We start from the raw sequence: 14,620 nt of genomic DNA, 5'->3' as shown, positions 1-14,620 counted from the left end.
TCTTCAAGTCCCTGTTATTTGCCTCTAAGACCGAGAGGCGCTCTTGCATCTGTCTGAATTGTTCTTTGAGGCTGGGTTCCGGAAGGAGTTCAGCTATTTCTTCCGAGGTGAGAGGCAGGGTACGGTTATGGTGCTCTATCTCCGTCTCCTGGTTAGAGACAGCGTTCACGGGTGCGGACGAACTAGCCATATTCTTCAGCTGGTCCCCCTCATTCTAGCGCCAACTGTTGACCTGTAAAATTAGTACAACAATATCTCACGAAAATACACTGACTCCGAGTACAAAGCCTCCGAGTACAGAGGTGATTTAGGCAAGACTTTCTCTTTATACAGACGAATCAAATACAAGAGAGCAATGTTTTCTAGAGATTTCAAGTGAAAGAAAGTGTGTAAAAAAGTCTGTGTTTCGTTCTGTGCTGCTTCCTCTATTTATACTCATCTGGTCGTGTCTTTGACGGTTATTTTGAGGAACGTGGGGTGATCAATCCCACGTTCTGGACGGTTATGGGTAACTGCCTTTCGCCTTTCTCTGAGGTGGGCGGTTAATGCTCCTTGTGTGGTTCCTGAACCGTCAAGGTGTGCGTTTTAGAGCTTGAAACATGTTTTCTATTAGTTTTGACTAGTCTTTGACCCACGTTCTTCTCTTCTCTTCGAAGTTCTGATCGGTGGGTTTCGTTCTTAACTTATGAACGGTTCGTTCCTTTTCAATGGATGGCCCTTGGGTTTATTTAACCTGAGCTCGGTGCTGGATTCTTCTCGCTGCTCGGTAGTCCGACTAGCCAGCTCGGAGTCTGACTAATTTATCCCGTAACAATATATATATACTATTTTCACAAATTAGATAATTTGAAATGCAATAAGTAATGTTGGGGTTTCAGAGCTAAAAAAAATAAACTGTTAGGGTTTTAAATAAAGGCAGAGGCACCGCTGATGAGAGCCATAGAAATGAGAACGTATGGCTTTTGGCTCAAAATCCGGAGCAAGATTGTGAAGGTAGCGGCACGAGGTTTTGTTTTCTTCTTTATTTATTATTTTAACTCATCTCTCTCCTCTCTCTCTCTCTTAAACTGTTTTGTAGTCTATTTCTATCTCTCTCCAAAAGCACACGTTCTCTGAATGTGAACGTGTAGTGCATAAAACTCCCAAAAAACCCAAAAAGAAAGAGGTAAAACAAAAATCAGAGGAAGAAAAAACCATTCTAACTTATCTCTCAAACCAAAGAGCAAGAAAAGAAAAATAATACAGAGACCAAAGGGATAGCATAGATCTGTCTGGGGGGGTTTTGATCATGAGTTTTCAAAGGATTGAATTTTTTGTATCTTGTTGAGTTTGATGATGTGTTTTCAAGACTAGTGCATTGCTAATTGGTGAGTTTTTGTGTAAAAAATTACTGAGACCCACTACCTCTAGATATTAATTCATGAGTGCAGTGTATTTTTTAGGGTGTACTGTTTTAAAGGCTGTGTAGATGAGCCAGATGCTTTATGTTGCAAAATATACCAACTTGTAAAGATTTGATTTTGATAGCTATAGATAAGCATATATAACAAATATAAAAATAATAAATTGGTCCTTTTCTCTCCTTGTTGCCTCCTTAATTAGATACAACCCTTTCTCTTGCTCTTATCCGTACAAACACAGAAACCCTATCTTAACTATCCTCTCTTTCAAAGAAACCCCAACTGAGATTGACTTTTGGATCATGAAGAGAGACAGTTCAACCGGCTTTGACAATAGTCCCATCGAAAAAGAAGAAGAGGAATTAGATCGTGATGACGCGGCGGTGGAAGGCGGAGATATCTGGCTTGACAACACAGGAAACGACATGGACGGTCAAGATCTGATCGACGCGGTGAACGACGAGTCGTCGATATTCTTCTCGGAGTTCCCGCCGCTGCCGGAATTCCCATGCATGTCGTCATCTTCGTCGTCGTCGTCAACAACTCCGGCGCCTGTCAAACCCGTGACGACCACGCGCTCGTCCTCATCTTCCTCCTCCGCCTCTTCCTGGGCCGTGATTAAGTCAGACAACGAAGACGACCCGGAAAAGAGGGTGGCGAACCAAACGACGCCAATGGCCTTGTCGTCCTCGGCCACCACGAACAACAACATGGACTGCATCGACGTGTTGGAGACTTTCGGGTACATGGACTTGCTCGAGACCGACGACTTTCTAGACCCTTCCTCGATCTTCCAGTCCAACCACGGCTCGGCCATGGAGGATTTCCAGCGAGAGCTCAACATGGCCGAGGACGATCAGGAGGGGAGGGTTCAGGTGCAACCGGGCGTACTGGACTACCAGACCGTGCCGGTGGGGCTTCTGGTCAACGAAGCTCAGGGAAACGGAGACAAGGTCAACGAGGACTGCCCCGATGACATGGCGTCTGTGTTCCTCGACTGGCTGAGGTCCAACAAGGAGAGCGTCTCGGCGGAGGATCTGAGAAGCGTGAAGATCAAGAAGTCCACGATCGAGTCCGCTGCGAGGCGACTCGGCGGAGGCAAAGAAGGCATGAAGCAGCTTCTCAAGCTCGTCCTCGAGTGGGTCCAGACCAACCACCTCCACCGCCGCCGATCGGAATCATCGCTGCCGTTCATCGAACCAAACCCTAGCGAGCTGTCAAACCCTAGTAATAATTGCTATCCTCAGTCGGGTTCGTGGTCTCACCCGGGGGCTATGGTGGTCCCAACCCCGGCCCCGCCGATCTATCAAACTCCGGCGATGGGCGGCGGATACGTGGCCGGGGACAATTCCATGTACCCCATGACTGAATACATCGCCAACAATAACGTCCTCATCGACTCGGCTCAAACCTGGCCACAGTCTCAGTTCCCCAACATAGCCTCGTCTCCGTACAGTCCGTTCCCCGATCCTCACAACCCGATCCTCCAAACCGGGTTCGGCTCGAACCCTTTCAATAGCCCTTACAACAACAGTCAGTACGGATCATACCCCGACGGGGATACTCAGCGGCTCGCGAGGCTCGGGTCTTCCGCGACGAAGGAGGCTCGGAAGAAGCGGATGGCTCGGCAGCGAAGGATTTTATCGCATAATCGGCATAGCACTAGTAATAATAACCACCACCACAATCACAGCCAGTTGGATCAGCACGTTCAGCCCGGTCCGGCTGGAAATTGGGCCCCGGTGTATTGGCCCACCGGGCCCATGGGAGCTCCAATGCCTTCTCCGCCGCCGATGGAGGCCCAGCAATCTCCACAGAGTAACAATAATAGCTGTGGATACGGTTATCAAGCCGGCCGGGTTTCGTCGGCTGACCAGAAACGTCAGGTGGCTAATTACTTTGTTTATAGATTGATCGAGTTTTTATTTTGTGTGTTTATTGGTGTAATTGTGTTGTGTGGTTTTCTTGTTCGTATATATATATTTTTTTATTTTAGGGTTGGAAGCCAGAGAAGAACCTGAGGTTTCTTCTTCAGAAGGTGTTGAAGCAAAGCGACGTGGGTAGTCTCGGAAGAATTGTTCTGCCCAAAGTAATTCATCTGTTTTTTTTTTAATTAAGATTTACGCTTATTAGTGACTTCGATTAATGTGTCAAATTAAAGAGCTTTGATGGTAAATAGCAAAATTAAGGAAATATTTGTTTGTGCGAAAACAGAAAGAAGCGGAAACCCATCTGCCGGAACTGGAAGCGAGGGACGGCATTTCGATTCCCATGGAAGACATTGGAACTTCTCGTGTTTGGAACATGCGTTACAGGTATATTTATTATACACACATAATATATTTATGGATGGTTGACTTGTATGTAGTTTATAACCGTAGATACATTTCACAATTATGTCAATCTTTAAAAAAACTGATGGATTGTTTTTTGTTTGTTTTTATTTTGTTCAGGTACTGGCCAAACAACAAAAGCAGGATGTATCTTCTTGAAAACACAGGTTCGTTATATTAGAGTTTCATTGCGTTTTGGGTGACTCTATTGTCATTCACACAAACCAATGTTGGCTATTTTTCTCTTCTCAACAATACTAATAATAATAATAATAATATTGTAGGAGATTTTGTGAGAGCAAACGAACTCCAAGAAGGGGACTTCATAGTCATCTACTCGGACATCAAATGTGGCAAATACGTGCGTCAATCTCTCTTTATAATTTTTCATGGCTCATCTGAAATTATTTTACGTATTATTGATCTGAAAAAATAAAAACTTATATTTCAGATGATACGAGGAGTGAAGGTACGGCAACAAGGAGCAAAATCAGAGAACAAACGACCCGTAAAGTCTCAGAGAAACCAGCACTCAAGCACTCCATCTGGACCAGCTAACAATAACATTGCTTCGTCATCTTCACATAAGAAACACTAAATCCAAAAAAAAAAAGAGGAAAACCACCAAACGAAACGAACCCACGATTCCCCACTTTTCTGTGTACTCTCTCTCCTGCATGCAAGAGCCCTAGGTGGCAGATTAACGATCAGGATCTTCCAGGGGTGATTTATTGCAGATCTTGTTGCTGTCGTAAATAATCATGGTCATCTCTTTCCCGTATCGTATTATCGTGCTAAATTTCCCATGGTTAATTGTAATTTGTAGTAGGCAAAGAGGTTTTTGAAATAAACATTGAATGTGTAGATTTTTTTTTAAGGATAGCGTGTGTTTAATTATGGGGTTTGTGTTATAAATATTTATTTATCGAGAATATGGGATTTCCCATTCCCAAATGATTTATTTTTTTCTCGTGCTGATCTTTGAGCGTGGATTTGTTGTATTCACGTGCATTTCAATGTACACAATTTTATCACATAAAATGATACACTTATATTGGTAATTCCATGGAAGTGGAGGTAATTTCCACTAATATGGGTAATTTTAAACTATCAGGTTGTGAGTTCAATCCCACTAATATTGATAATTTTACACCATTTTTTTTTGTTGAGAAAAAAGGTCTCGAAGCCATCTATTAGAGCATGGGAAAAAGCCTCGCAAATACAACATTAGACCTTAGATCTAAGGAGCAATAAAGACTTGCATCGGAAATGATCTACCTTTAACGCTAACTCTAAATATAAATAAAAGCTCAATTTGTGTAAGAGGCACATAAAGAAAAGAGCATAAATCAAGCTCTTTCGAATATCCCTTACTGGATAGTAGAGAGACCATATCAAATGCGGTCCATTGACCAAGATAAAGACAGGTCTTCAGGCTGTATAGGAAAGAGTCTAACAGCGTTTTCCGAGCGGAAATGTGGACGACGGCTAACCAGACTCCAAACCAAAACATAACAATGAACCACACCAAGTTCACAACACAAATGAAAAAGACAAACAAAGAAATGAAAACCAATACTTAAAAACAGGGCGCAACCCTCTCGCCTCAGCCATCGGGAGCGCCCCCACTTCTCCATCACCCCTTCACCTGAAAAACATGCTCAAGATACAAGGACATAGAAAAGGTGGATACTCTGCCGTTGAGGACCGTCACCGTCAAGAACCGTCGCCGTCGGGATCCACCTGAACAGGGCCTAGGGAAGAGCGGCAACAATGCCAGAGACGGGGGCAAAGTCGGAGAAGGAAGAAACCGAGCTCGAAGGTTGCGGACGAAGATCCGACAACACCGATGTTGCTGGCTTGGAGAGTACAAAAGGGGAGAGCAGATTTGAGAATGAGGAATCTAATACAAAAGCGAAATAAAAAAAATTGACTCCCCCTCCCCCTGAAGTGAGAAAGTCTGAGGGGGAGAATTTTACACCACTTTTAAAGTGAAAGTTGTGTGTTAAATTCTTAATAGCAGCTTTTGCTGCCTTAAAAAAAACAAAAAATTAGAAAAATAGTTAATTTAAACGTTCGATATTACTAAATAGTCAATGTTTGGTAAATATTAGGTAAATAACCATAAATGATGACGTGACTTAATATGACAGTGGCTATTTACTTAATATTTACGTTTGTAAATATATAAAATTAATTATTTATCTAATATTTACCAAACTTTGACTATTTAGCAATTCTCAACGTTTAAATTGACTATTTTACTAAATTACCCTAAAAAAATGATACACTGATAAGGGATATTGTCTACAAACATAAAAGTTTATTTGCGATGTTCGTCTAATTAAAGTAACGTTTTCAACAGTTAAATAACTTCTTTTTTACTTGTATCTTTCCTTATTAAATCAAATGAAATATTTGTGACTACTGTGCCTTTTATATGAAGTACCTGATTTGTTTGAAATATTACACTCAATTAAAATTATAGTTCAACTGAGTATTAAAAATTATAGTTTATATTATATGCTTAACTTTCATATTATATTAATATGGCACATGCTGTCTTTTTAATTTGGGTTATTTTATATTTTCATATAGTTAGACAGGAAATTTGATATAAATTTTTAAATAATTTATATTTCTTTCACCGACTACAAAAGCGTATATATTTTACAAAGAAAAATATAGATTTCGAAAATAGAGTTGCGACGGAATAACATTTTTAATACGTCAACTACTATTTTTAGTTTTAATAGATTGTATTCATGTAATCTCGAAGTTCAAATTTAAAATTAAAAAAAAAAAGCATTACAAGAATATAGTTATGGAAAATAAAAGTAGATTACGAAATGAATTTTTTGTAATTTACATGCATTTCTTTTGTAGTTTAGAGCTAGTGTATGGAACCTCAAATAAAATATTTTCCAACGACAATCTTATATCATGTCTTTTTAATTACATTTTTTAAGGACATTTGATGTCGATGAAAATTGAATTTACGACAACTTCGAATGTAGTGTAATTAAAATTATCACTAGATCAAACTAAGTATCGCTCTTTAATTACAATGTAGATCTAAAAAATCTTTGATTATATATATATATATATATATGTATAGAATACTCGTATCAAATGTAAAATTTAAAAGACTCGAAATTTCGGGATGAAATTAATTATCATCTATATGACTTTCTTGCCTTTTAGAATTGTGATAGTATGATTCGGCTAAACAAGGGCAGAGACCAAAATAGAATTACTTTAACATCTGCTATGATCTGGCACTATAAAGTTCATAATATAGTGTATAAAATACTTATCTACTATTTAGAACTTTCATTAAATAGTCGATAATATAGAATTATTGTTTTATCTTTCTAGTTATTTCTCCCAAACTCATTTATTTTTGTGAATAAAATCTTTTTGGAGTAAAATACTTTACAATTTTTTCTTCAATGAACTAATTTGTCAAATACGATGCTTAGTTTGTGTATTTAAAACCTTTAGAAAAAAAATGAGGTGATACACAAGCAAGTACACAAATTATGTATTTGTGAACTAAGTCCAACAAGATTACATGAAAACTATAATCTTCGGATTATTAGTCCACTACTAAGAACTTTACTCGAATTAGATCATCTACGACGCGAATTTGAGACCCATAAAATAAAATAAATCGGTCTTTTTATTTAAACTGTTTGATCTCATTTTTCGAAGTCAACAATAACTAGTCCCAAAAAATCGGATATTCAACTCAAATTATTATTATAAACTGAAAATTCTGGAACGGAGATTCTGCGATGCGATAGATAAAAGAACTACTATAAAAGAGTGACTTTTTACAACAGCTTTTTATCTCTCTACAACGATTATTTTGAACCGTGGTAAAAAAAAAATGATATTTTCTACAGTGATATTTTTAAACTGTGGGTGATGCTTTAGTTGTGTAAACTTCCAAAAAATAAAAGACCAATTTACAAGAAAGAAACATGTTCTGTGGTGGAATTATAAGGGGCGATAAAGTTGAGGACTTAAATGAGTAATTATACAAAATATAAAAAGGAGAGAAAAAAAAAAAAAAAAAAAAAAAAAAAAAAAAAAAAAAAAAAAAGAGGCCGACGGTGAAGAAGGGGTGAGAAGAAAAACGAGAAATCTCGCCGGAGAAAGAAGGAGCTCGCCGGGAAGTATTCAACTCAAGGTAGTAAAACCCTCCTCTTCTCTTCCCTCCATCAATTTCTAGGGGTTCTGATACACTTTTGTGTTTTTAGGTTGTTCATGAGGATTTCGGCTTCTTGGCATCAAAGGAGGAGGGATTAGCTCATTAATATTCGAATCAAGTTAAATATCTTCGGAAACTTTCTCTTTTCTTCGCTAGCCCGAAATTATTTAGGATCACATAGGGATTTTTTATCATCATTTGTTATGTCAATGTTCAAATTGATGTTTGGGTAGTGTTCGTATATTTTTTCGAAGTTGTTGATTTAGGGATTTTCTGAAATTTTAAGGTTTCGGATTTTCTACGAAGCTTTGTAATTTCCCGTTTCTCAAACTAAAATATGTGATGATTCTATAATTTTTCTTCTCAAAAATGTGTTTTGATAGAAAATATTAGTCCTGACTTTGGTGATGTTGGGTTTGGTGTTCCTGGGATAATTCTAGTTTGTGATGTTCTGTCGCAATCTGAGAATTCTGCGATTTAGGACTTTGAGATTCTGAAATTATTGTTTTGATAGGTTCGAATTTAGATTCTAAACTTATTATAACCAAGGCCTAGAACCTCTAAATTCCCTTTAGTTTGCTTTTAACGGTCCGTTTGAAACCCGACTAAGTAGGAGAAAGTGAAAATTGAAAGGAAAATGAAAATGTTATGGAGAAGGCATGAGAAAATCGAAACTCTTTGTTATATTTGGAAGTGGTAAAAATCAGGTTTCTCTTTTGTTTTTCTTAATTCAAACCAAGATAGAAAAACACAACGGATTCTCATTTTTTTTCCCTCACATTTTTTGGGTTCCGAACGGACCTTAGTGTTCAGGGATTTTCAAAGGGTGAAAGAGACTCTGTTGGCCACAAGTGTTGAAGGATAAACAGAGACAGACAAGAGAGAGCCTCGGAAATCTTGTTCTTGAAAGTTATAATGGGTGAAACTGTAGTCTTGTGTTTTAGAGCTTCCTTTTCATTTTATTTTGGTGATTATGTCCTTTTTTCTTACTTAGTTTTAGTAGTGTTTAGGGACTTTAGAGATATAAATAGTGAATATTGTTCTCTTCCTCTGTTAGTTCAAATATATTTGTATTCTTCTTTCTCTCTCTCTTTTTTTTTCTTTTTTTTTTGTGTACTTAATTTCTAGATGGTTATCGGAAATACTTAATGAGAATGCTTTGCATTTGAGCATTTTTATGACTATATTCCATGTTTCTTTCATGTATATTCTATTTTCCTTGAATAGTACGCTTTTTATAACTTATATTTTTGCTTTGGTCAGTCTAGAGGTGTAATGCGATCATAAGAAAGTCAAGTATGTGTATCTTCGTTTTTTATTTTATATATTCGACCGTTTGTGTTTTGACCGTTTTGTTCTCTCTCGAGTCAGGTTTTGTACCACGTACCGAAGTCCTCATTTTCATATTGGGATTACAGTCGGAGTAGTTATATCTTCAGCTTTGAGGATCTTCCGTTCTTTGTAAGCTACTTCTTGGTTCTCATAATTTGATAATATTGTTCGTTCAGCTCTCCAATTTCTTCTAATTCAACTTATGTTTTGGAGAGCTCTCATAATTATCTTGAAAAACAAAGTTCTTTGAAGGGAAGAGAAAAGTTTTTTTCAGACCTTATGTGATCGAAAATATTACATTTTGTGGTATGTATTATTTAACTCAAATTAATATGCAAATTATGAATTTCTTCGAGTATGCATAATTAATGGTTTTCATATCTCCGGTTAGTTACGCACTATTACCCTGATGAATATACTTCGAGTTTTAGATTATATGTTTAGGGGTTGATAGAGTTTTCAAAATCACCTTTATATTGCTTACATTCTGCGCTTGTGGTTTCTATCGTGTTGGAGGAGAAAACTTGATTATATGTTAAAGTGACTAAAATATAATACATTGTGGTTTTACATTGAGTTTATCCTGAATCTCACATCCACATTTTAAAACAGGATCTTCAGAAAACATTTGTGGGTATTTTCTGAAAGTTATATTTTAATTGGGCAATAGCGGCTCTTAAAGGCGTTTTTGTTGACCCAAGTTCTACTATAGTACAAAAATCGTTGTAAAAAGTTTCTACAAACGTACAGAACTGTCGTAGAAACTGGACTCTCTACAACAACCGTAGTAGAATCATCTACAACTGAGCATTCACTGAGCCTTCTACAACGGTACAAAACTGTTGTAATAGTTTATTTTTTTCGTTGTAGAATCCAATTTTTGTAGTAGTGCCAAGGTCAAGGCAATTACAAAAATATCCATGAGGTGTAGCCTCAAGGCTTTGAGCCAAATAAATGGTTTCTCTCCAAGCCTTTATACTGTGTGTGGTCTTAGTTAGCACGTTCACACAAGTCAATGGCTTTGCGAAAGGGTGATAAGCATGTGAAAGCGTGAGGGTTAAGATTCTTGTATGTTGTTTATGTATATGGTAAATGGATAATACATCTTATATACAAAAACACAAGTACTTGGTAAGCGCTTCTGCCCCCATATGAAGAAATGAATTCAAGTTACCGTAAAAACGGAAAGTAGAAAAAAAGAAAAGAAAAAAAGTAGGGGCTCTTGGGCATAAATATCCACTCTGCCTTTGGCCTAAACATAGTTAGGTACCACTGAGTAGCCGTTGTTCTTAGTATTTAGTTTGAGATAAACCCTTCAACGGTTAAAACAAGGACGATATACGCTTATTGGATTCAAACTTTATTTTTTTTGTTGGCGATATTAGAAGCGTTACATCGGCAAATACTTACTGCGATACATATTTCACATACGTGAAGCCTCAACATCGGGACTATCCATCGTCACGAGCATGAAAAAGTATGCTAACAGATTCGATTTCTGGATCATCGTGAGCAAGACTAACGTCCATAATCGATAAACTTGGTTCTAGTCATTTCTACTTTTGATTCATCTGTCGAATTAACTTCATTGGTGTAGTAGCATTACAACCTTATGAGAAATCCCTGTGTAAACACATAACTCTTTTTCTCAAGCATCATTTGGCATTAGAAGAGGAAGAAGAGTGAAGCAACGAAGAAGCAGAAAAGCTAGTGTTGTTGCTCCTACCAATCCGACCTCCATCGACATAGTTCTTATTATCGTAATCGCTTCCTAGGGACACAACAGTCTTGTTGAACATGTCGATCTTGGTGCACAAGTCTTGATGCCTAATCTCCTCTAGCATCGCCGCCACGTCCTTCATCGCGGGCCGGTCCTCCGGGGACAGGTTGACGCACAGCAAGGCCACCCCGAGAGTCTGAAGCATCTCCTCGATTTCGGGCTCGGTCCGGTCCCGCAGGGTTCGGTCCAGCACTTCGGCCCCGAATCCTCTCTTTTGCCTCATCCAGTCCACGATGTGTAGCCCTTCTGGTATGGTCGGGTCTATCGGTTGCTTCCCCGTGAGTATTTCCAGCAGAACGACTCCGAAGCTGTACACGTCGCTCTTCTCTGTTATCTTCATCATGTATCCGTACTCTGCGCAATTCAAACAGAGGCTTAGCGTTGTAATTGTGCCGAGTTTTTTTTTTAGTGTTATCAATACCTGGTGCGATGTAGCCGTAAGAGCCGGCGACGGTGTTGGAGGATCTACCGAAATCCCCATTCTCGACGAGCTTGGCCAATCCGAAGTCGGCGATGTAAGGCTCGAAATCGTCGCCGACGAGGATGTTGTTGGCCTTGATGTCTCTGTGGACGATCGGAGGCACGCAATCGTGGTGGAGATAGGCCAGCCCGTGAGCCGAGCCCACCGCGATCTTGTACCTCGTTTCCCATTCCAACGCGCCGCCGTTTTCGTGGAGCAAGCTTCCGAGGCTTCCGTTGGCCATGTAGTCGTACATCAACAGCCTCGTGTTTTTGTTCCGGCAACACCCCAAGAGCCTCACGATGTTCTTGTGCCTGATCGAGCCCAGGGTCTCGACCTCCGCCGAGAACGAGTCTCGGCCGGCGGACCCCACGGAGCCCGGCACCGCCGGCCAGAGCTTCTTCACCGCGATCGTCTCGCCGGACCCGAGCTCGGCGCGGTACACCACGCCCGAGACTCCCTTCCCGATCACATTCGCCTCGCTCAGCGACTTCACCACCTGCTCCGCCGTGAAGCTCAGCTTCTGGAACGGCGTGAACTGCCACGGCGGGGCCGGCGCGCCGCCGCCGCGCTCCGAGTCGGTCTCGTCGCCGCCGCCGCCGCCGCGGAGGAGGAGAGATCTTCGCGATCGGAACGCCGCGACGGAGCCGAGCGCGACGAGGGCGACGGTGAGAGCGATCAGCGTGGCCGCGAGGAGCTTGAGGCTCCTCCGGCGGGAAATTTCCGCCGGAGACGCCGCGACGGAGCCGTTGAGGACGGCGAGGAAGCACGTGGAGCACAGCCCGGGGTTGGCTTCCACGTCGCTCGGGGCGAGCTGCCGGAAGAGCTTGCTGTCCGGCATGAATCCGGTGAAGTTGTTGTGCGAGACGTTTAAGGACACGAGGTTCACCAAGCCGGCTAGGGCTAGAAGCTCGCCGGAGAGCGTGTTGTGCGAGAGGTCGAGGACCGAGAGCTTTCCGAGCGCGGAAATCTCCGGGGAGATCGGGCCTGAGAGCGCGTTGAAGCTCAGGTTCAGCGCGATCTCCAGCGCTTCGATCTGGAAAATCTCGGCGGGGATCGATCCCGTGAGGCCGTTCCGGCTCAGGTCGAGAAGCTGGAGAGCCGAGCAGTTGGAGATCGCGGTTGGTATTGAAGAGGAGAGCGAGTTTTGGCTGAGCACGAGCCTGTTGAGCGATGAGAGTTGACCGAGCTCCGCTGGGATTTGACCATGAAACTTGTTGAGAGAGAGATCCAACACTTGAAGCTTCGATAGAGAAGCCAGCGATGTCGGCAAATCGCCTCCGAGCGTGTTGTTGCTGAGATTAAGAAGCTGAAGATCACCGCAACCTCCGATCTCCCTCGGGACCGAACCCGATAGCCGGTTTGCGGACAAGTCCAGGAAGGTCAACGCTTTCAAAAGCCCGATCTCCCTCGGAATTTCTCCGCTGATTATATTTTCAGAAAGCCGGAGTCGCACCAGAGAAGCGCAGCCTCCGATCTCCACCGGAATATTCCCCGAAATCCGGTTGGACATCAACAGAAGCTTCGTGAGGTTCCGGAGCTCGAAAAGGCTCGCCGGCAATTCTCCGGTGAGCTCGTTGCGTGAGAGATCAAGAGCCTGGAGGCTCCGGCAACCGGAAAGCTCCGCCGGAACTTTTCCCTCCAATAGATTGTCCCAGGCGAAGAACACCTCGAGCGATGTCAGCCGTCCGATCTCCTCTGGAATATTCCCCGAGATCCGGTTTGTGTCGAGCTGTAACTGAACGATCTTCGTCGCGTTAAAAAGCACGTAAGGAATCGATCCTGATATGTTGTTGTTGCTGAGCATGAGCTCCTCCAGATTCGAGAGGTTTCCGAAAGATTCCGGAATCTTCCCGTACAGAGAGTTCAACGACAGGTCAACGATTCTCAAACTCCGGCACTCTCCGATCTCCTCCGGGATCGCTCCGGCGAGGCCATTCTGCCACAGAAGCATCTTCTCCAGCTTCCCTAGCCTCCCGATCTCCGGCGGTAGCGCCCCGGAAAGCTCGTTCTCGTACAGAAACAGCTCAACGAGCTCCGAGCAGTTTCCGATCTCCGGCGGAATCTCACCAGAGAGCATCGTCGTGTACACCGAAAGCGTCTCGAGTCTCGAGAGCCTCCCGATCTCAGGCGGAATCGCGCCGGAGATTTTCGTATCAGCCAGGCCCAAAACTCTCAAGCTCTCGCACCCGCCGAGCTCCGGTGGGATTTTCCCGGCGATGTCCTTGTTCCCTCCGGCGCGAATCGACTCAAGCTTCAGAAGCCTCCCGAGCTCCGGGGGGACGGTTCCGCCGAGGAAGTTGTCGAAGACGATCAAGTCTCGAAGCTCCGCGCAGTTCCCGAGCTCGCCGGGAATCTCTCCGGTGAGCTGGTTAGAGTTCAGTACCAACTCCCGAAGCTTTCCAAGCTTCCCAATGCTCGAAGGTATGTTTCCTTTCAGACCGTTAGAGCTCAAGTCAATGACCGTTAAGTCAGAGCAGTATTGAATGTCACTCGAAATAGTCCCACTCAGGTTCACATTCGAAACCACGAGCTTTTGGAGACGAGGAAACGAGGAAAGCTTCGAAGGCAATGAAACACCCAACTCAACACCGTCGATGTTGATTTCGGTGACGAAGCTCTCCGCCGAGCAATTCACGTGAGTCCAAGCACACGGGTTTGGGTCCAAAGGGTTCCAATCGGAGAAGTGCGTAGAGAAAGAAGGAGAGCTGCGAAGCCATGAATAGAGCTCATCGACTTCGCTGTTTGAAGTGGCGGTGAAAACAAGGGAGAGAAGAGCGAAGAAGAGGATAACAAGTTTTTTGATCGAGAATTGCCTAGGCATTGTCGTTAATTCGTTTGCCTCAAAACACTAAACCAAAACTTCTCTAATTGGTTTTTGCATTGGGTCTCTCTCACTTTGATTCTTTTCTTGAACTCTACGGCTTGGTTTCAGATGATGCCATTAATGCACTTATTAGTGTTTGTATTTTCATACAATGCTTCTCGGGTGAATAAAACAAAAGATTGAGCCACACCACCACCATTTTCTTTTACCTCGGGAGCTCTGTTTTTCTTTTTTCCTGGCTATATTTTACTTTTATTATGTATTTTATTTTC

The 14,620-nt window shown here is 42.1% G+C and overlaps 2 protein-coding genes and 1 long non-coding RNA gene across 4 annotated transcripts; 2 read left to right on the top strand and 1 right to left on the bottom strand.

Annotated features, from left to right (window-relative positions):
* Window positions 1-1,188: 1,188 nt before the first annotated feature.
* Window positions 1,189-4,699, top strand: ABI3 (AP2/B3-like transcriptional factor family protein). Of its 2 annotated transcripts, XM_089623395.1 has the most exons (7): window positions 1,189-1,367; window positions 1,711-3,286; window positions 3,397-3,489; window positions 3,615-3,715; window positions 3,854-3,900; window positions 4,018-4,094; window positions 4,185-4,699. In XM_089623395.1, exons 2-7 carry the CDS (start codon window positions 1,826-1,828, stop codon window positions 4,329-4,331), a joined length of 1,926 nt encoding a protein of 641 aa, XP_089479521.1. In that variant the 5' UTR covers window positions 1,189-1,367; window positions 1,711-1,825; the 3' UTR covers window positions 4,332-4,699. The 2 variants fall into 2 exon arrangements, with proteins under 2 accessions (XP_089479521.1, XP_089479520.1); XM_089623394.1 differs by having other exon boundaries at window positions 1,189-3,286.
* A 3,074-nt stretch (window positions 4,700-7,773) lies between these two features.
* On the top strand, window positions 7,774-9,597 carry LOC149388154 (uncharacterized). Its single transcript, XR_016300979.1, has 4 exons — window positions 7,774-7,928; window positions 7,999-8,067; window positions 8,756-8,868; window positions 9,321-9,597. It is a non-coding gene; the product is annotated as an uncharacterized LOC149388154 (long non-coding RNA).
* Window positions 9,598-10,636: 1,039 nt separating this feature from the next.
* LOC149388153 (uncharacterized) lies at window positions 10,637-14,480 on the bottom strand. The gene is made up of 2 exons (XM_089622107.1): window positions 11,483-14,480; window positions 10,637-11,415 (listed from the first exon to the last, which is right to left on the bottom strand). The coding sequence occupies exons 1-2, from the start codon at window positions 14,343-14,345 to the stop codon at window positions 10,937-10,939; spliced, it is 3,342 nt and encodes a 1,113-aa protein (XP_089478233.1). The 5' UTR covers window positions 14,346-14,480; the 3' UTR covers window positions 10,637-10,936.
* Between the last annotated feature and the right edge of the window lie 140 nt (window positions 14,481-14,620).

This window comes from Urtica dioica, chromosome 8, assembly GCF_054948205.1.
Source record: "Urtica dioica subsp. dioica isolate 48M chromosome 8, U.dioica_male_clone48M_v1_H2, whole genome shotgun sequence".
In the NCBI taxonomy this organism is placed as follows: domain Eukaryota; kingdom Viridiplantae; phylum Streptophyta; class Magnoliopsida; order Rosales; family Urticaceae; genus Urtica; species Urtica dioica.
Note: the sequence above shows the minus strand (reverse complement) of the source record. Positions and strands in the feature narration are given on the sequence as shown.